This window comes from Peromyscus maniculatus, chromosome 17 (genome assembly GCF_049852395.1).
Source record: "Peromyscus maniculatus bairdii isolate BWxNUB_F1_BW_parent chromosome 17, HU_Pman_BW_mat_3.1, whole genome shotgun sequence".
Classification (NCBI taxonomy): Eukaryota; Metazoa; Chordata; class Mammalia; order Rodentia; family Cricetidae; genus Peromyscus; species Peromyscus maniculatus.
Window position 1 is genome coordinate 12,333,462 of NC_134868.1, and position 21,405 is coordinate 12,354,866.

Genomic DNA, 21,405 nt, shown 5'->3' on the forward strand with positions numbered 1-21,405 from the left:
AGAACATTCCATCCTAACAAGAAAGAATATACTTTCTTCTCAGCACCCCATGGAACTTTCTCTAAAATCGACCACATACTTGGCCACAAAGCAAATCTCAACAGATACAAAACAATCAGAATAACCTCCTGTGTTCTATCAGATCACCATGGTTTAAAGCTAGATTTCAACAACAACAAAAACTACAGAAAACCTACAACCTCATGGAAACTGAATAATGCTCAACTGAATCACCAATGGGTTAAGGAAGAAATAAAGAAAGAAATTAAAGACTTCCTAGAGATCAATGAAAATGAAGACACCACATACCCAAACTTATGGGACACTATAAAAGCAGTGTTAAGAGGGAAATTCATAGCACTAAATGCCCACATAAAGAAGTTGGAGAAATCGCACACTAGTGAATTAACAGCACATCTGAAAGCTCTAGAACAAGAAGAAGCAAAGTCTCCCAGGAAGAATAGACGCCAGGAAATTATCAAAGTGAGAGGTGAAATTAATAAATTAGAAACTAAGAGAATAATACAAAAAATTAATGAAACAAAGAGTTGGTTCTTTGACAAAATCAACAAGATAGATAAGCCCTTATCCAAACTAACCAAAAGACAGAGAGAGAGAATCCAAATCAACAAAATCAGAAATGAAAAGGGGGACATAACAACAGACATTGAGGAAATCCAGAGAATTATAAGGTCATATTTCAAAAACCTCTACTCCACAAAACTGGAAAACCTAAAAGAAATGGACATTTTTCTGGATAGATACCACATACCTAAGTTAAATCAAGACCAGATAAACTATTTAAATAGTCCAATAACCCCTAAGGAAATAGAAACAGTCATTAAAGGTCTCCCAACCAAAAAAAGCCCAGGACCAGATGGTTTCAGCGCAGAATTCTACCAGATCTTCAAAGAAGAGTTAATACCAATACTCTCTAAATTGTTCCACATAATAGAAACAGAAGGAACATTACCAAACTCCTTCTATGAGGCTACAATTACCCTGATTCCTAAACCAAACAAGGATGCAACAAAGAAAGAGAACTACAGACCGATCTCCCTCATGAACATTGATGCAAAAATACTCAATAAAATACTGGCAAACAGACTCCAAGAACACATCAGAACAATTATCCACCATGATCAAGTAGGCTTCATCCCAGGGATGCAAGGGTGGTTCAACATACGAAAGTCCATCAATGTAATACACCATATAAACAAACTCAAAGAAAAAAACCACATGATCATCTCACTAGATGCAGAAAAGGCATTTGACAAAATCCAACACCCCTTCATGATAAAAGTCTTGGAGCGATCAGGAATACAGGGAACATACCTAAACATAATAAAGGCAATATATAGCAAACCAACAGCCAACATCAAATTAAATGGAGAGAAACTCAAAGCAATTCCACTAAAATCAGGAACGAGACAAGGCTGTCCACTCTCCCCATACTTATTCAATATAGTACTTGAAGTTCTAGCCAGAGCAATAAGACAACATAAGGAGATTAAGGGGATTCAAATTGGAAAGGAAGAAGTCAAGCTTTCCCTATTTGCAGACGACATGATAGTATACTTGAGTGACCCCAAAGATTCCACCCAGGAATTGATAAAGCTTATAAACACCTTCAGCAACATAGCAGGATACAAGATCAACTCAAAAAAATCAGTAGCCCTCCTATATACAATGGACAAAGAAGCTGAGAAGGCAATTAGAGATACATCACCCTTTACAATAGCCAAAAATGACATAAAATACCTTGGGGTAACACTAACCAAGCAAGTGAAGGACCTATATGACAAGAACTTTAAGTCCCTGAAAAAAGAAATTGAAGAAGATCTCAGAAAATGGAAAGATCTCCCATGCTCATGGATAGGCAGGGTTAACATAGTAAAAATGGCAATCTTACCAAAAGCAATTTACAGATTCAATGCAATCCCCATCAAAATACCAACACAATTCTTCACAGATCTGGAAAGAACAATACTCAACTTCATATGGAAAAACAAAAAACCCAGGATAGCTAAAAGAAACCTGTACAATAAAACAACTTCTGGAGGCATCACAATCCCCGACTTCAAGCTCTACTATAGAGCTACAGTAATAAAAACAGCCTGGTATTGGCATAAAAACCGACATGTGGACCAATGGAATCGAATTGAAGACCCTGACATTAACCCACACACCTATGGACATATAATTTTTGACAAAGAAGCCAAAAGTGTACAATGGAAAAAAGAAAGCATCTTCAACAAATGGTGCTGGCATAACTGGATATCAGCGTGTAGAAGGCTGCAAATAGATCCATATCTGTCACCGTGCACAAAACTTAAGTCCAAGTGGATCAAAGACCTCAACATAAATCCAGCTACTCTGAACCTGCTAGAAGAGAAAGTAGGAAATAATCTTGAACGCCTTGGCATAGGAGATCACTTCCTAAATATAACACCAGTAGCGCAGACACTGAGACAAACAATCAATCAATGGGACCTCTTGAAACTGAGAAGCTTTTGTAGAGCAAAGGATACGGTCAACAAGGCAAAGCGACAGCCTACAGAATGGGAAAAGATCTTCACCAACCCCACATCTGACAGAGGACTGATATCCAGAATATATAAGGAACTCAAGAAATTAGACATCAAAAGGACCAACAGTCCAATTGAGAAATGGGCTTTAGAACTAAACAGAGAATTCTCAACAGAGGAATCCCAAATGGCTGAAAGACATTTAAGGAATTGCTCAACTTCCCTAATCATCAGGGAAATGCAAATCAAGACAACTCTGAGATACCACCTTACGCCTGTCAGAGTGGCTAAGATCAAAAACACTGAAGACACTTTATGCTGGAGAGGATGTGGAACTAGGGGAACTCTCCTCCACTGCTGGTGGGAATGCAAGCTTGTACAACCACTTTGGAAATCAATATGGCGCTTTCTTAGAAAATTGGGAATCAATCTCCCCCAAGATCCAGCTATACCACTCCTGGGCATATACCCAAGAAATGCTCAATCATACCACAAGAGCACTTGCTCAGCTATGTTCATATCAGCATTGTTTGTAATAGCCAAAACCTGGAAACAACCTAGATGCCCTTCAACTGAAGAATGGATAAATAAATTGTGGCACATATACACAATGGAATACTACTCAGCAGAGAAAAACAATGACATCACACGGTTTGCAGGCAAATGGATGGATCTAGAAAAAATCATCCTGAGTGAGGTAACCCAGACTCAGAAAGACAAATATGGTATGTACTCACTCATAGGAAGATGCTAGATGTGGAACAAGGATGACTAGACTGCTACTCACATCACCAGTGAGGCTACCTGGAAAACGGGACCCCAAAAAAAGACACGGAGAAATGGACGAGATCTACATGAATAGCCTGGTCATGAGTGGGAACAATGAAGGGCGACAGTCGAGGGAAAGAATGGGAGATCCTAGCTGGATCAAGAAAAGAGAGGGAGAACAAGGAATAGGAGACCATGGTAAATGAAGACCACATGAGAAGGTGAGAAGGGGAGGAAGCAGAGAGCTAGGGAGGCCCACGGAGATCCACAAAGATACCCCCTCAAAAGACTGCTGGCAATGGTCGCGAGACGGCAGGAACTGACCTACTCTGGTGATGGGATGGCCAGACACCCAGATAGTGGTGCCATAAACCCCATCCAAGGACTGAGGAATCTGAAGGCAGACATCCACGGCTGGGCCCCTGGTGGAGCACTGGGAGTCTAATTAGTGAGTAAGAAGAGGATTTATATGAGCGAGAATTGTTGAAGCCAAGGTTGGATAAAGCACCGGGACAAATAACCAAATGAATGGAAGCACAGGATCTATGAACCAAAGGCTGAGGGGCCCCCAACTGGATCAGGCCCCCTGAACGGGTGAGACAGTCATTTGGCTTGATCTGTTTGGGAGGCAGCTGTGCATTGGTGCCAGGTCCTGGGCTCATTGCATGAGTTGGCTGTTTGAATCCTGGGAATTATGCAGGGACACTTGGCTCGGTCTGGGAGGGGGGAATGGACCTGCCTGGACTGAGTCTACCAGGTCAACCCCGGTCCTCGGGGGAGACCTTGATCTGGAGGAGGTGGGAATGGGGGGTGGGCTGGGGGGAGGGGTGGGCGAGAGGGGGAGAACAGGGGATTCTGTGGCTATTATGTTGAACTGAATGGTGTTGTAAAATAATAATAATAATAATAATAATAATAAAAAAACCATTATTAGGCACCCAGTGAACTTATGATGAACTTATCTACCCTGACCTCCCCTTGTCTACCTGACTTGTCTCTCACCCAATACTTCAGCTTCATCACTAACCCCATAGACTCTCTGTCCTTGATACACTGGATGGACTCCAGTTCCTTGGCCATGCTATCTTTAGGACAATCACGTATAATGTTTCTTCTCCCAGAATCTGGTTTCCATTCTCTCCACCCTACTAACTCCTATCTATCCTCCAGGACTTGAGTAATATAACTTCTTAAGAGAAACCTTTGCAAACTTGGCTAGATCTTTTCATTATCAGATTCTAAAATACTCTAGTTCTTCCTTCACAGTAATTGTTAAGATTTAATATGTGCCGGGCGGTGGTGGCACACGCCTTTAATCCCAGCACTCGGGAGGCAGAGCCAGGCGGATCTCTGTGAGTTCAAGGCCAGCCTGGGCTACCAAGTGAGCTCCAGGAAAGGTGCAAAGCTACACAGAGAAACCCTGTCTCAAAAAAACCAAAAAAAAAAAAAAAAGATTTAATATGTGTCTTCTCTATAAAATGTAACTGTCTGAAAGAGCTGGGGTGGGATGACGAAGGATGTTTAGCTCACACTCAATCTCCAGGTTGGAAAAGCACATTCCTAGTTCATTGAGCATAAGACACTTTTCTTGACTGTTTATCTCAGAATCCTAAAAGAAATTATGCATGGCTAATATTATATATATATATATATATATATATATATATATATATATATATATTTCATTTAAAATGAAGAGAATAAACTGAAGTGTTAACAGATTCTTGCACTGATTTACATGGAAGATTCCAGAGAGATTTTTGAATTTTTCAGTTTTCCCAAGTTCTCCAAAATCTCTCTATCCATACATAATCTGTAATGAAAAAAAATCATAAAGCCTTGCATTTATTTCCTCAGCTCTTTCTCAAAGCAGAATGTGGTGGTCACTGGGAACTTCCTTGTTAATGACAGAAAACCCTAATGCTGACAAGAATTTTAAAAACGAAAATTTTAAGAAGCTCCTCTTTGGGTTGGATACATGCCAATGTGCTTGTTATTACTACTTAATATATTTGTTAACACTAGTCAAGTGACTGATGTAAGCAAGCTGACCTTTTGAAGACCCCCCCCCAAATTTAACACTACCCTCTATGAATCTGTTTTGAAGGTTAATGTGGCCCATATGTTTGAAGTAGTTAAAACAAAAGTATAAGTGAAAGAAGAGTATATTTACCATTTTAAAGACATTCTTGAGGTCCCGAATCCAACCGGAAGTGATGAATCTTGAGCGAGCTCGCTGGGAAAGAGGTAGATGGAGTTGAAAAGCCACAGTGAGGCAATGTAGCTTACAGAAGTCTTCCATGTCCTTCAGTGTTAAACAATTACCCTTTTCCTGAGGAAATTAAAGAAGGTGAGCAGAGAAGAGCAGGCTGGGAGACTACACACTCAATTTGTGGAAGCACAAACTCTGAAGCCAAGCCCTCTATGGGAGAATTCCATGTTTATACATTCTCCATTTCAGAGACATCACTTACCCAAAAACTAGGCTGTGTTTAAACATGTCTGAGATAGAGGGGAAAGGAAGCTTCCAGCTTTGCAGACGTCGGTATACGGCATGATACAGTATTTTCAGAGACTCCAGGTTTAAGCTAATAAACCAGGTGATGAAGGGGAGGCTTCACAGGACCTTGGGTGGGTGGAGCTACATGCTAAATACTCTCTTCTGTCTAAGCAACCTACTCCGAAGGCAATATTATGAGCTGCCAGCATGAGGACAAGAGGGTACCAATGTAGCTAAAAGGTGTAAGTTCACAATGACAAGAGGAATAAGTAAGTATATATATTTAGCATTATGGGACAAGAACATCTTTGTTATTTTCAAACATTTTGACTTGTTGGGGGAGCAAGAAGACTTCATTGGGACACTTCTAAGATCCCAGGGAAGATCTAATGGTTAGAAGTTCCAGAGAGAAAAGTTTGACTTACTATCATGATTTAGGGATGATTTAAAATTGATGTCTAATCATGTAGAAAGGTTTCATTGAAAATTATATTTAAGGAGATACTGCAAAGAAAAATAGATTCTTGACCTTTTCTGCAATAAAGAAACCTAAGAACAGTAGTCTCTCCCAGCTAGTCTTGCAAGGCTTTCCTGAGCATTCCATGCACTCACACAGAAAAGTCCAAAGCACAGTAGCATGGTAGGTGGTTTCTCCTTTTGCCTGCCTGTATGTGACAGGGGCTGAATATATCCTACATGAAACACCTGTAGGTAACACACTACATCATGGAGCAACAGACTTCTTTATGACATGAATTGTAGGGATTTTCCTATTTCTAAAGTTCATATAAACAAAAGAAAATACCAGTGCCAAGCGGGGAAAATGGTGGGTGAAAAACAATAAAACAGAGAAGCAGTAATGGAACCCAGTGTAACAACTACACCTGTTTGCCTTCACCCGTCTGTTTGGATGCTTTCTTCTCTCTGTTTTCTAAAAAACGGTGGTACATTTCCAAGGAGAGGGAGCATGAAGTGACAGAGAGGACTCGTCGGATGTCAGATCCTTCTGGCCAGAGCTGCTTAAGCAGAGATAGAGTCTCACAAGCCTGTCACAGCAGAAAATTATAACGTCAGGATAATTAGAAAACTATATTTATTCATAAGTGATCATATAGTAAGAAATGGGTGGATATGACCATATAGAATATGGTTATTTCAGCTTAAGAAAATTATGAACAAAAATGTTGAGTGGTAAAACTATTTCAAAAAACCGTTAACAAATACACGCATGAAACATAACACCTGTAAATCAACAAGGAAATACATGACTCTTTTAATACTAATTTTCCAATGAAACTCAAATAATGAGAAAAACAATAAAACAGCTTATATTCTTTAGTAATATAAAAATTGCATTTTTAACTTTCATGATTATCAAAGTACTTTTTCATCTTTCACTACTTTAATAACAGACAGCACCAGAAATCATGGTTTGTCACTCCTTACACTCTGCTAATAAAGTTATAAACAAGCAAAGGCATATGACAACACATTTAGTTGACATTCAATATGTTGTTTTTTTTTTCATTCAAGTTCTAGAGACCTAACCTAGAGGAACAATCCAAAATCTGCCTGAAGACATGTATGTACACCAAGGTGTTCATCACAGAATGATTTGTAAAAGTGAATCTTCAAACAATTTAAATGTTTAGCATTCAAGAAACACCATATGTCCATAAAAATATTACATGTTAGAATTTTAATGAAATCATAAAATATGTATGTAACAATTTTGAAAGTAATAAAAGGGTGTGCATCTAACATACCATTAATACTGTAAAATACATAATGTCACTTAAAAGATATATTCAAAATATTTGAGTCTTGCCTCTGAATGTTGACAATATAAGCAAGTAAGACATAATAATAAAGAAATGTATTCAGAATAATACCATCACATTCTTGAATCTAAATACTATAATTCCATTGATGAAATTTAGAGATACATTATCCTCCTGCATTCCTATATTAACCAAGGCACTAGATTACTCACAAGAAATTTTATGCTATATTTTTATTATTTTATGAATATGAATGGTTTTGTCTACATGTATATATGCAAGAGAGTAAGATCTCTGCATCACTGAGCCAACTGTCCAGCCCCCATTTTGTATTTTCTTAAAGTATATGCATATATAATTTTGTGGCTAATCCACATGAGTAGAAGCAACACATATCATTGCAATCAACTTTCTGAATGTATTGGGTACTTTTATAGGTACTTTGCACCAAATCTCCTCTTCTGCATCAGTTAAAAAGGAAAATAGTAGTACCAGGAAACAACAATGATGAAATGTATGAGGGAGAAATAATATATTCCATTTGGAGAATATATCCAGTTCCCTATCATACTTGTGGCACCTCAAGACTTTGTAGAGACCAAAGAGATCCTACAACCTTATGGGAAATACAAAGGACTTATATCAATAAAGAATGAACTGGAACAATCATAAGAAATAATGAATCTTCCCAAGATATGCAAAGTCTATTTTTAAAAGTAATCTTTTAGCCGGGCGGTGGTGGCACACGCCTTTAATCCCAGCACTTGGGAGGCAGAGGCAGGCGGATCTCTGTGAGTTTGAGGCCAACCTGGGCTACCAAGTGAGTTCCAGGAAAGGCGCAAAGCTACACAGAGAAACCCTGTATCGAAAAACCAAAAAAAAAAAAAAAAAGTAATCTTTTAATTTGAAAATTTTAATTTTCTTTTTTTTGATTTATTTATATTACTTTAAGGTGTGAGTATATGCCTGCACATACAATTGTACCTAATATATGCTTCGTGCCCACAGATGTTAGACATTGGATCCCCTATAACTGGAGTTATGGATGGTTGTGAACCACCATGTGAGTGCTGGGATTAAATTCCAAGTCCTCTGCAAGAGCACCTAATGCTCTTAACCATCATCCCATCATTCCTGTCCAAACTTTTAAATTTTCTATTAAGTCATTCATGTGAAAAAAGAAATGCAGACTGAAGTTATATAATTTCTTTAAAATTATAATAAAATCATTAAATATAATAGTCTATGGAATACAATGAAGATTATTATCTGTATGTAAAAATCTATGCCATGCAATGAAAGCAGTGCTCAGAGAAAAACATATCAGACTAAATAATGTTTAACACCAAAAGTGAGAAAATAGAACAATTAAATACTCTGCTCAAAAAAAATAGATAAAAAGAAACAAGAAAATGAAAGATGAAATCATAAACTAAGAGGGTAGAAGTCTGTATATCTTGTTAATAGTTGCAAACTCAAGCTAGAATTAGATAAACATCATTAAACAAATAAGAGAAGCCACAAGTGTATGAAATAAAAATAAGAGAGAACAACACTGAGACAGAAAACCATTGCAAAGGTCTACTTTAGAAACTTCTATGGAAACGAACTGGAAAGAGTGAAACCCCTAATTTCCCAGAACAAATTACAGAATTGATTTTCTTGGTATTAGTAGGCCTAAGTACACCAAGATCCATGATGTAGGTGAAATGACTAAGGAACCATCTCAACAAATAAGCACCTTCTTCAACCAGAGAATTCTACCAAATTTTCAAAGACTGCATGGTCCCACTGATCTAGACAGTATTTCAGAATAATAAAAAGAAAGTGTGAATATTCTGATCTTTTCTATGAAGCACATAAGACCTTACACATACACGTAAGACAAGACAAAAACTGAAAATTAAATTGCAGTATCATGGATGTCAACCAAGGCAGAAATTCAACAGGAAATACAGCAAGCAGAACCAAGACCATACTAAGAAAACAGTACACCATGATGAAGAAGATGTACACCAGGCATGCAGCCTTAGAAAACGTGTGAGTGCAACACAACAACAATGAACCTAAGGTGAAAGCGACAGTACTGAGGTCTACTTCCACTTCTGCGTTCACGGTATAAACAGTAGGAGAAGCTCGGGGTCATCTTCTTTACATCAGAGTCTAGACACATCTACATCTTAGTCCTACTTACAGAAGGAAATAGAGACATTTCTACTCAGACCAGGAACAGGGGGAAGATGGCTAGTATCTCTCCCACTCTCCACTGCTACAGTAAGCTTGTAGGAATGCCCATCAGACCAGAGAAATCCTGGAAGCTTGCTGGTCTCAAGGTAAAACACTGGGAGTGATATACAAGGTATACTCTGACCTACACACACACACACACACACACACACACACACACACACACACACACACACACACACTTTTAAAAAGATAGCTCAACTAAAAAGCATTTTTTCAAGTTCTGTTACCTTTTCCACCATATTATTGAATTTTAAATCTCCAAACAGAGTTGTTAAATCCAGATCTCTATATTTTTCCAACTGTAGAATCAGGGTTTTGTAAGCAATCATAATCTCCTTCTCAAACTGCAAAACAAAGTATGGTAAATTGCCATAAATAAAATTATTATTTCCCGGCTATAAATATCAGAAATTTAAGAAATAATCATATTGCAATAGAGTCCTCAGTTTAAAATCTACACTAATGTAATTGAGGATGGTCAGCAATGTTTAGAAATCCTTGGAAGCAAGGTAATACTTGTTTATCTCATCTGGCAATTTAGCACCTTATTTTAGCAGTTTCACAAAGTTACAAATAATATAAATTCAGTGTGTTTTACTATGATACATTTCAACCAAGCGCTTGAGAAGAGACCAGACTCATAAATTCTCATAAATTCTACATTCTTTTATATTGCTCATTTGGTAGTGTTTTTGAACAGGCTACATATTCACGTATCTATTTCATCATTTTCAAAAATATGCCTGGCTCTTGGGACTTTTGTGAATTTTAAATATAAATAATTCATAAGTGTTAAGAACTATTATAAGACAAGAAGTCCTTAGCAAATTACTATATGTCATTTTATTAATTTATTGTCATTATTATTAACCTATATATCATCCTACTAAATCTATAATAGTTTCTATATTGTGGGTAGACTCAATATTGGATGAAGAGAGCTATTTTTAAAGATTAATTTAATTTTTAGTTTTGTGAGTATGTATGTGTGTCTGTCTGTCTGTCTGTCTGTATATATGTATGTATCTATGTAGGTATGTGTATGTAAGTATAGTATACATAGAAGTCAGAGATGTCAAATCCCTTTGGAGTAGGAGTTATGGGCAGTTATGAACTACCTGAGACATGGGTGCAAAAATAGTCTGCACTCTTAGTTAACCACTGAGCCTAATCTCCTGAATTATTTTAGAAATGCTTATAAAATTTCAGAACATCATCTCTTAGATATACATTACCTTCTTGAAAAACATCTGCTTTGAATGTGAGCTTTGCATAAAATATGCATAAAGACGGAGGATGTCAGATCTCTGCCCTGAAAAGAGCACAATGTTGACCTTCACTGCCCAAGACTGAATGACTACGAAGTTGAAAAGGTGTGTCTGCTCATTGTTCAGGCCTTCGTCAGCAATAATCAAGAAATATGGGCAACTCTGACCCAAGACATTATTCCACTCTTCTGACAAGCATCTAGAAAAGTCAGTCCAAACATCCACGGTGGTATTCTTCTGAAGGTGCAGAATTAAAGCAGTTCTCAGGGTGAGAAGTTCAGGGACATTGAAGTATGCATATTCAGCATCCTATGGAGAAGGAGGTAAAGTACATTATTTGAGAAGTATCATTTAGTATTTTATTAGTTCAGGCAGTTAACACCTATCATTAAGGTCATTGAAGAAACATAATACGGCAGGGTTTTGTTTTTGTTTTTTGTTTTTTTCCTGCCCTTTAATCAGTAAATTGACCCTGGAATTTTGTTGTATCACATATATATGCTATAAATCATACTTTGGACCTAAGAGTAAGCAAGTCCATAGTACCCAGAGTTCATTACACTTTGGACTTAAGAATAAGCAGGCCCATAGTACCCAGAGTTCATCACACTTTGCCTTTCTATTTTCTAGTCATTCTCCTGTCCAACCTCACCTCAAAAAGACAAAGAATAGAAAAAAAAACTATGAAAATTATAATTTGTAATTATAAAGTTTCTGGAATTGGGAACTGAAGGGGAACATGTTATTCTAGAGAATTATTCCAGAGTGCACTGACATTTCTTAAATAGCATATGTTTTTCTCAGTAGACCAAAATTGGTACAACAAATTGCAAACATAGGGCAGAACCCTAGCCGCTTGCACAAAATTCTGCTGGCTATCAATGCTCAGAAATATACAGTAACATGAGTTGCAAACTGATTGAACAAATCTACACCAGAATCCCTGAGTAGAGCATTAGCTCCCCTGAGTATAGGAACAGGAAGATATGATAGCAGGTACATATACCTGTATTTAAAATTGTCAAAGTTTTATTAATTGCACCAAATATGGTATTCTCTCATTGATATTTATAACAGAGCACACAATAGCAAAATAGAGTTAGTGAGTTCATGTGGGCTCAGGTACCTAACACTGTACTCAAATCAACTGCCTGCTGAATTTTGAAGGCAGAGTAGTTCTCAGGGTTAGAGGACTAGAATTGAGGTCGGAGAGGGGCCACTGTTGAGAATTTGACCAACTCTTGTGACTCTTTCTGTCTAGTAAAATTCTATCATTACACATTACTAAATAATCTAATTGTGTTTATTCCTGAACACTGCAATGCTGGGTAATTGTTTTCTTCTCTTCTTCCCTTGAAATTTTATTTATTTTGTGCTTTTTTGTTTTGTTTTGTTTTGTATTTTTTTTGTCCTGGAGACTGAACTCACAGCCTTGCATATACTAGGCAAGTCTTCTACTGCTAAGTTGCATTTCTAGATCTTTATTTCTTTTAAGAAGGTCTTTCCAGGTTGGCTAGACTACTCATCCACTCACTGTGGGAGCTCCAATGGGCTTCAAATTTCGATCCTCTGTGCCTTAGACTCCATCTCATCTTCTAAACTTTTCAAAATGCATTTTACTTTGCAGTCAGAGGTGAAATCTTTATACAATTTTATAAAAACCATCTTAGTCATAGCCAGGTGTGGTAGTGCACACCTGAAATCCTTTCACTTGGGAGGCAGAGGCAAGGGGATCATGAGTCCGAGGCCACTTCTGCTATAAGAGTCCTTGTCCCTAGTCAATTATTTTAATGAATTCTGGTTTCAGTCTTCAGAGACCAGAAAACTCAGCTAGTCTGTGTTACCTTGAAGAAAACTATGGCAAACTGTCCTCCTTTGCTAATAATATCCATCAGGTAGCGCTCAACCAGGTAGAAGAAATGGAGACTCTGTCCTGGCTGAAGTGACTTCTCACATACACATGTGACAAGTAGGGAGTCTCCGTCAATCAGGAAAAACTCAGATTCAACAAAATCATTGAATAAGCTGGAGTAGCTAAAAAACAAACAAACAAACAAACAAAACAAAGTATTAATACAAAATTCATGTAGATGGCATAATAACCAAAAACATTAGTGTTATTATTTCATTGTCATTAATAACCTAAATTGATGAATACATAGTTGCAAATAATTACATATATAATATACTTATATCATATATGGATTGTACATTCACACACACACACACACACACACACACACACACACAAAGACAGATGCAGGTACAGATGAATATTACCATATAAGGTCAAACAGCTCTAGCACAATAGGGGAATATTACACATGGTTTCAAAAATCTTGATTACCACAAAAGTACTTACTCAGCCTTTGGCATCTTTTCTAGGATTAATTGTGACATTTTCTCTAAAATCACTGTGCAATGTTCTTCTAAAAAGGGAAAGAACAGGGATATTTTTACTCATCTTTTTAGGGAGCTCAGGGTTATTATTTGAGAAACAAGAAACAGTAATGCAGATATTTTAACTGTTCAATCTGTGAAGCATATATCTTGTAATGCTATAAAAATTATTCTGAATTAAAAATTACCCATTGTCGTTGCTATTTGTGCCTCCATCCTGAATTGGTAAATATTAAAAATGCAGATATCCTTTACTCTGTTTCCTCTAAACGGCCATTATTCATGAGATAGCAAATCTGCAAAGAAAGAGAAAAACTGATCAACTTTCCTCTCAGCAGAAATGCCCTGAATGACTATCTTCTCAACAGAACATTGGTGGCAGGCATACAAGAATGAGCACAACCTGTGTGCAGTCTGTTCTCGAGGAACAAAAATAAAGAAAAGAACCATCCATCATATGATCACACATACAACAAAAAAACCACAAATGTGACCAAGTCAAAGAGATGAGACATTCTCTAAAGAAGCAATGCCAAAGAGTAGTTCTACAGGATTAAACAAGAATTAAACAAAACAAGGGAAACTAAGGGTCCAGGCAGAGAAGAGCAGAACATTGTCATATGTAACATGCAATGGCCTGGGGCTTGAAGGAACCAATGTGGAACCAGGTTCCCATAGGACGCCAGAAGACTGGAGTGGAGAGGGGGACAAAGTGTCCGAGGTTCAGGAGAGCGTTTAAAAAGCATGCAGGTCCTTTGAGCATGTGCTATAGTTAGCTACTAAGGATTTTCAGGAGATGTGATGGCTTTGCATTTTGTAAAGATTACTCCAGCACAGTACAGCGGTAGGAGCAAAGTTCTTGTCAGCAGGCAGAGAGAAAGCTGCTGCTGGGCAAAGAAATGATGGCAGCTTGATGAAGTTACAGCTGAATGGGAGGTCTAGGTAATAAGTCTGGAAAGGTGTGAGTCTATTTGACAGATGTTAAAAGGTAGGTAAGTAAGATGTCATTGACAAACCCAGTAGGGGCAGAGAAGAGCAGAGAAATGGGCTGTCAAGGAAGACTCTGAAGATTCTAATTCAGGGATGAGAGATGTTTACATATACAAGAGTGCTTGCTAGGAAAGCATGAAGAACTGAGTTCAAATCTCCGGCACCCATGTGAAAACCCAGACACAGCTGCATAGCTCTGTCACTGGCATTAGGGAAGGGAGACAGGCAGTCACTGGGAGCCCACTGACTAGTGAGTCTAGGCAAAATAGCAAGCTCCCAGTTTAGTGGTAGATCCTGTCTCAAGGCAATCAAAAAGAAGAACAGTAGCAGAAAACTCTCTATAGCCTCCTTGGTCCTCCAAATGAATGTGCAGCAGCACACAAATGCACTCATGCAAAAGCATGCATCACACATACAGTCACACACACACACACACACACACACACACACACACACACACTGTAATTCATGCCACAGCATAGATTATTAGGCCATTCTCTGATGCCAGAATCTTGGAATACGACCACAAGTCAAGCCAAGGTCATGAACTCATGTATGGTCTACCTAAATTTGACCTGCTTTGAGACTTACCCTAGGCCATGTAATGTAGATTCTTAAATGTGGAAGGCTAGACATCAAACACAAGGTCTCACAACCAAACAAACTAGTGGGAACTCTTGAAATTTGGATCAACAGCTGTGGAGCCTCCACGGGACTGGACGAGGCATTCTACATAAGCAAGACAGTTGTGTAGCTTGATCTGCTTTAGGGACTCCTTGGCTGTAGGATCAGGATCCATCCCTGGTACATGAGCTGGCTTTTTGGAGCCCACTACCTATGGTGGGACATCTCACACAGCCTTGAGGCAGGGGGAGGGGCTTGGACGTGCCTCTACTGAATGTAGGCTCTGCTGACTCCTCATGAAGTCAATTCCCTTCTTATAGGAGGGAATGGGGGGGTCCTGGGGAGGTGATGCTGGAAGACTGGGAGGAGGGAAGAGGGGGATCGGTGATTGGTATGTAAAATGAATGAAAAAATTCTTAATCAAATAAAATAAAACACAAGGTCTCAACCATGTCTGAATAGATCTGTAATGATATCTCATTAATGATTTAAAAAATGGCCACTGGGACAAACGAGCTTGCTTGGACACAGAGATATAGCATCATAGAAGTGAAGGGACTAAATACAAAATTCTAAGGATTACTAATAATTAATAAATTTTAGTAAAGAGGAGACTGCAAAGATGACCTAGAAAGAAATATTTTAGAGGCATAGCCAAATGCTCAGATGTCTGTTGCAGAGTATGTCTAAGTCTGTTAACAAGTAGATTTTATTATGTAGATAGATAGAAAGATACACAGAGATAGATAAATAGATAGATAGATAGATAGATAGATAGATAGATAGATAGATAGATAGACAGATACATACACAGAGAGTTACATAAACAGATAAGTCAGAAGACAGAGATCTCTATCCCATAATATTAAAACAGGAACATACAGTGGTGATCCAAACACTGATACCAAATATTAAAATGACTGAGAATGTGTGTCTGGGGGAATGATTAAATCTGAAGAAAGAAGGGATGGCTGTGGCCCAGGATGCTTAAGAAGTACTTGGGCACAAGTGTAGGCATGGATCTCTTACCTCACCCAGGTACTTGTATTTTCAGAGCCTCATAGAGCATCACTCATCACCACATGCCATACTTGCCCACAGTGTACTCAAGTGTATCTAAAGCAGGTCTTCAGACCCTGGTAGAGATCAGAGGAAACCAAGTTAAGCATAACAGTATGGACTGTTGAGTGTGTCAACAGCAAGGGCACAGGGAACAAAGGAGCTCTTTAATAAGAAAGGCAAAATCAGATCCTTATACTCATAGGTTTTGAGAATTGGGTGTAAAGATAATGAACTACGGAAGCTTGCTGGGGAAGGTAAGGCATGGCAGTCCAGGAAAAAAAATCAGCATCATGTTAATTAAGACACAAGAATATGATGGCACTACATGATGAATTTGGAGATTCCGTGGTCTGTTCTATATGGCAAAGCACAGGGTGACTGGTTGGAGATTAAACTGGAAAGACAAGAAGAATCAGATTTTAAAGAATCTTGTACCCCAAGTTAAGGATTTCAGACACTTTCCTGGAAAAAAAGTCTCCATTACCTATACAGTCCTCAATTTTGGTAATTGTGCATTAGCTGGAGTTCTCCACATTGTACCAATCTCAAAAGGAGAATGACCAGTCGGTGAGAACTGAACAGGCAAGGGAAAATGAGTCTTAAATAGGTTACAAAAAAAAGAGGAGGGGTTTGGAGTTTTGTTCCCACAGGAGATGAGAGGCTGTTGATTCCTTCGGGGTTAATATGGATTAGGTTTGATCAGGTAAGACCTCCTGACTGGTAATATCTATCAGCAAAGGTTACTGCTGGTCTTCCCAGGACTTGGTCATTATCTCAAACTTTTCTCTCTGGCACCCTAAAGATACTTCAACCACAGACAGCAGGAAGCAGTTTGAAGAACACAATGTCCATATCCCCAAGAGGGATGTGGGAAACTTTTAGTTATTTGGTGGGCTACAGATGTTTGTTATCATTTAGGGGAATATAGTATATTGATATAAATTTATTTTGGTTACACTGTGTATATGTTTCTACTCTTGTTTAAAGGATTTTTGTATATTGATAAAAATTTAAGGTTGTTTTTGTAACAATATATTGTGTATATGTTCCTATTCTTGCTTGAGGTATTGTACCTATGCCGTTTATTTTAAAATGTAAAGTAAAATTCAAGTTTTTGAGAAAGGTGTTATTATAAACTATATAGGCTAATCAGGAAACACAGGTTAGTAATTAGCCATTTATAATAATCAAATTTGTAGATATGTTAGGTATGCTTTACAGATCATATAGAGATATATTTTAGATAAATAGATGGTCTTCAAACCTTTTAAAGACCTACAGCATATGGCATTTAAAATGTTTTGTTAACATAAAGTTTTTCATGACAATGAGATACATCTGTTCCTGGCAGCACAAATTTACTTCAGAGATGTTGAGAATTGAAGAAACTCTTTATGGTGTTTGCTTTCTTGTGGCAAGCTTAGCCACTGGGCAAAGAAACTGCTCTTGCCTTTCACTGGTTGGCTATGTGCTGTGGAGACTGGACATGCAGAACCCACAGGAAAAAAACTGTTGAACTTTGCCAAAACAAGGCAGGAGAGTCCTTCAAAATTCCTGCTTCACAGAAGAGTCTGCCAGATATTCTTCAGGACACACAGGAAAGAGACTGCTGAACTTTGCCAAAACAAGGAAGGACAGTCTTTCAAATTTCCTGCTTCACTTAAAAGTCTGCCAGATAGTCTGAGCCTGTAGCCTGAAGATGGATGCACCAACATTTCAGAGGAACTTTGGGTAACTGTCCAGGCAGCCAAATGTCCCTGTTGTTAGATAATATCACATCCTTCGGGGCCTTTGATGGAGATGAAGGCTATATAGTAATAGTTGCAGTTTTCCTCAGATATAATAGAAAGTAAATTAGGTGTAAAACTTTGAATTCACTAAGAAAGGATAGCTAATGCGTTATTTTCTTTGAATATGCTAACTACAAATGGACAGAATTTTGTAAATGTAATTGCTACTTGATAATTGTTTTTGTTGAATGTAGTTTTAATGTGTTAAAGTTAAAACCTTTATTTTTATTTAAACAAAAGGGGTAAATATAGAATATTATTCTAAGGTGTGTTATTTTGTTTATGTTGCATTTGTTTAACTCTGTCAAGCTGTGTTCCTGTGCCTGTCTAAAACATCCAATGATCTAATGAAGAACTGAATGGCCAATAATGAGGCAGGAGAGAGAAATAGGCAGGGCTGGCAGGAGAGAAATATATAGAAGGAGAAATCTGGGAGAAATATAAATAAATAGGTAGTCAGAGGAGGAGAACCCAGGGGCCAGCCACCCAGCCACACAGCAAGCCACAGAGTAGGGATAAGATTTACAGAAGGGAACGAGAAAAGCCCAGAGGCAAAAGGTAGATGGGATAATTTAAGTTAAGGAAAGCTGGAGAGAAACTAAGCCAAGCTAAGGTCGGCCATTCATAATTAAAAATAAGCCTCTGTATGTGATTTATTTGGGAACTGAGTAGCAGGCCCCCATAAGAACAAAAACAAACAATACTGATTACTTAAACAATCAGAAGAAAACCAGCAAGACCCTGGTTCTCAGTAGATTTTTTTAAGGTTAAGGATGTACCTCATTGATAGAGCACTTGCCTCCCATGTGTGATACCTTGGGTTCAGTTCTCAATACCATCAATAGAAAATACCAAACAATAAAATAAGCCTGTTATAATCTCTAGGTGTTAATCTGGATACCACATTCAGGTTGTCTGTTACCACAAAAACTAACAGAACAGAACCAAATAATGAACAGGAAGTAATAAATATGTAAGTTAGGCTTCATTAAGAGAGGTGGTGATGTGAGAAAAAGGATCTGAGGAGATCAACCTAAAAGCAATCTTTTAGGTTTAGATGAGATGCTTTCCATCTCATCTCTAACCAGCAGGCCTAACAGGAAGGGCAAAACAGGCGATCATCCCAGAGCTCAGGCAACCATTCTGATTGGGATGTCAACCACACTTCTGAGACTTCTGATGTGTGCCCCCTCTCTGGTTAACACCATTTGTCTTGCACCATTCTCAGGACATCTGAGTTTAGTATCAACCCTGCACTCTTCCAAATACTACCTGACCAGGGGAGTCAGCTCAGGACAAGCAAGTCATAGCAGTACATACATGCTAAGCTGTTAATAACATGTATATATAGATTGCTTTCTGGGATATGGAATACAAAAGTGCCTCCAGGGAGAAAAAAGTGCCTGTATCATCCACACGTGCCCTTCATTCTCCACTGTGAGCAACGACACCTGTATCATCCACACATGCCCTGTGGATCTCCACTGTGAGCAATGACACCTGTATCCATCCATACATGCTCTTCATTCTCCACTGTGAGCAAAGACACCTTTATCCAGTTATATCCAAAGATGATCACAGTAGGAAGACTTCCCTGATAACAGAGAGGCTTTCCTGGGGGCTTTAAGAACTGGAAGTCAGGGGATGAAAGGTAGATAGAAATTGAAAAGACTCCCTTTTCTTTGCACCAGAAGAAATATTATAAACTATTTTGGTTCGTGGCTGTATATAAAGAATTGTTAGCAAATCCTGTGAAAAATTGTTTCTCCCCTCCTGCCAAGGCCAAGGTGGCTAAAATTTCTCTTCTGACAACCCCCGTGCCCCTATCCTTGTCTCTGAACAATCTTCCCTGAAGACAGTGCTGATTAGCCATCTGGTAATTTCATCCCCACTGTCCTGATACTGCAATGACTTCTGTCCTGGTTTGTCTAACCTAACACCACTTTGGGGGAGGGAAAGACTCTGACTGACGTTGAGATGTCAATACCAATGAAACCCCTTTTATTTGTTCAAATTTCAACAACTAGAAGGTGAGGATGGCTCTTTGGCTATCCACCTGTACTACAGTCCCAAGGTTAATTCTGTCTGTCCTGTGCGTGATGACCTAGTACCTTCCAAGTGTACCCCACTTTCTTCTCGCGGGGGCAGACTTCTGTAGAAAAATCAACAGACTGAAAACAAAGATTGAATAGGAGAATATTTTGTAAAAAACTAACTTGTAAAAGAAATGCTCATTAGAGTTATATTTGTTTGTTTGTTTATATGTAGTTTTTATTTACTTAGATGTAGTGGATGACAAAGACTTAGCTGAGCCATGAGGGTTTTACAGGAAGCTTAGGAACCAGCAAAGCAATATCATTAACTTTAGCCAAAGTCGTACCAAAATTGTTGTTTATAAAGTGGCATTTAAGAGATTCTTTAAATTTTTATTGAGTTTTATTTCTCTGTTTTGAGTATATGCACATATAAATGTGGAGGTCAGAGGTCAATGTCTGGAGTATGCTATCACCTTCCACCAAGTGTGTCCTGGGATGGAGTTCAGGTTCTCAGATGTGGTAGCTAGTACCCTTATCTGCTGAGCCATTTCATTGGCTCTTTTAAAAGATTTTAAAACAAATCCTTAAATAAACTACTTCTTTAAAGTCATTTTTCCAAAATGTCTGACAACAAAAAACATGATCATCTTGATTAACCATAAAATCTGATTTTTTTAAACCACATGTTAGCAGAGAAGATAAATAACTTAAGCCAACTTTTAAAAGATGACTGGTTTCAAGTTTTATAAGAATGAACTAAGATTTGACCTTGGGAATATTTTAAACTTCCCTTTTGAGGATTTCATACATGAATACTTTCTTTACATCACTCTCCCTCTCTCTCTTTCCCCCAATTCCTCCTCTGTCCCTTTCACCCCCTCTCAAATCCATGGCCTCTTATTCTTAAATTAGAATTCTTACATACATGTATGTAAGTTTACAAATACAATCTGCTAATCAATAACCTTCAGTAATCACTACATCCATCCCGTGACTCATCATCCTCCACAAAGCCTTCACAACTCATTTGGTTGTCCTGTGGTGTCAAGCGAACCTCCTGATAATGCCCTCATCTCTCCTCTTCCATTTTGGAATAATCTAGTCTTTGCCCAAGGCCAAAATGGCATTTTACTTCGTGTCAAAAATCTTTCTTAATTTTTTTAAATGCCCTTTTTATTTTGACCTGTTTTTTTTTTTAATGGAAAATGCACCCTCTTCAGATTCTATCCTTCTCTCTCCTACTCACTGACTCCTTTTCATTTGACTTCCTCAATTCTGTGAGAAAGAACGACATAACAAGCAAACTGACAAACTGTATTCAAGTAGAAGGGGATCCAAGGTTCACTTACGACATGACGCAACACATGGAGAATATCTGTCCATAGTCAGCCACACTCCCAGGCTGCTG

General features: G+C 38.1%; 1 protein-coding gene across 2 annotated transcripts in view; it reads right to left on the bottom strand.

The window, feature by feature from the left end:
- The window catches only part of LOC121823571 (putative ATP-dependent RNA helicase DDX60), a 126,531-nt gene that overhangs the window by 96,561 nt on the left and 8,565 nt on the right, over positions 1-21,405 (bottom strand). Inside the window, exons 2-9 of one of the 2 annotated variants that reach the window (XM_076553283.1) lie at positions 16,139-16,245; positions 13,684-13,791; positions 13,458-13,524; positions 12,940-13,129; positions 11,063-11,404; positions 10,055-10,171; positions 6,681-6,842; positions 5,470-5,628 (exon numbers count right to left, since the gene is read on the bottom strand). In XM_076553283.1, the coding sequence (XP_076409398.1) occupies positions 5,470-5,628; positions 6,681-6,842; positions 10,055-10,171; positions 11,063-11,404; positions 12,940-13,129; positions 13,458-13,524; positions 13,684-13,711 (1,065 nt within the window). In that variant the 5' untranslated portion in view covers positions 13,712-13,791; positions 16,139-16,245. The remainder of the gene's footprint in view (positions 1-5,469; positions 5,629-6,680; positions 6,843-10,054; positions 10,172-11,062; positions 11,405-12,939; positions 13,130-13,457; positions 13,525-13,683; positions 13,792-16,138; positions 16,246-21,405) is intronic. The other variant, XM_076553284.1, reaches the window with a different exon arrangement.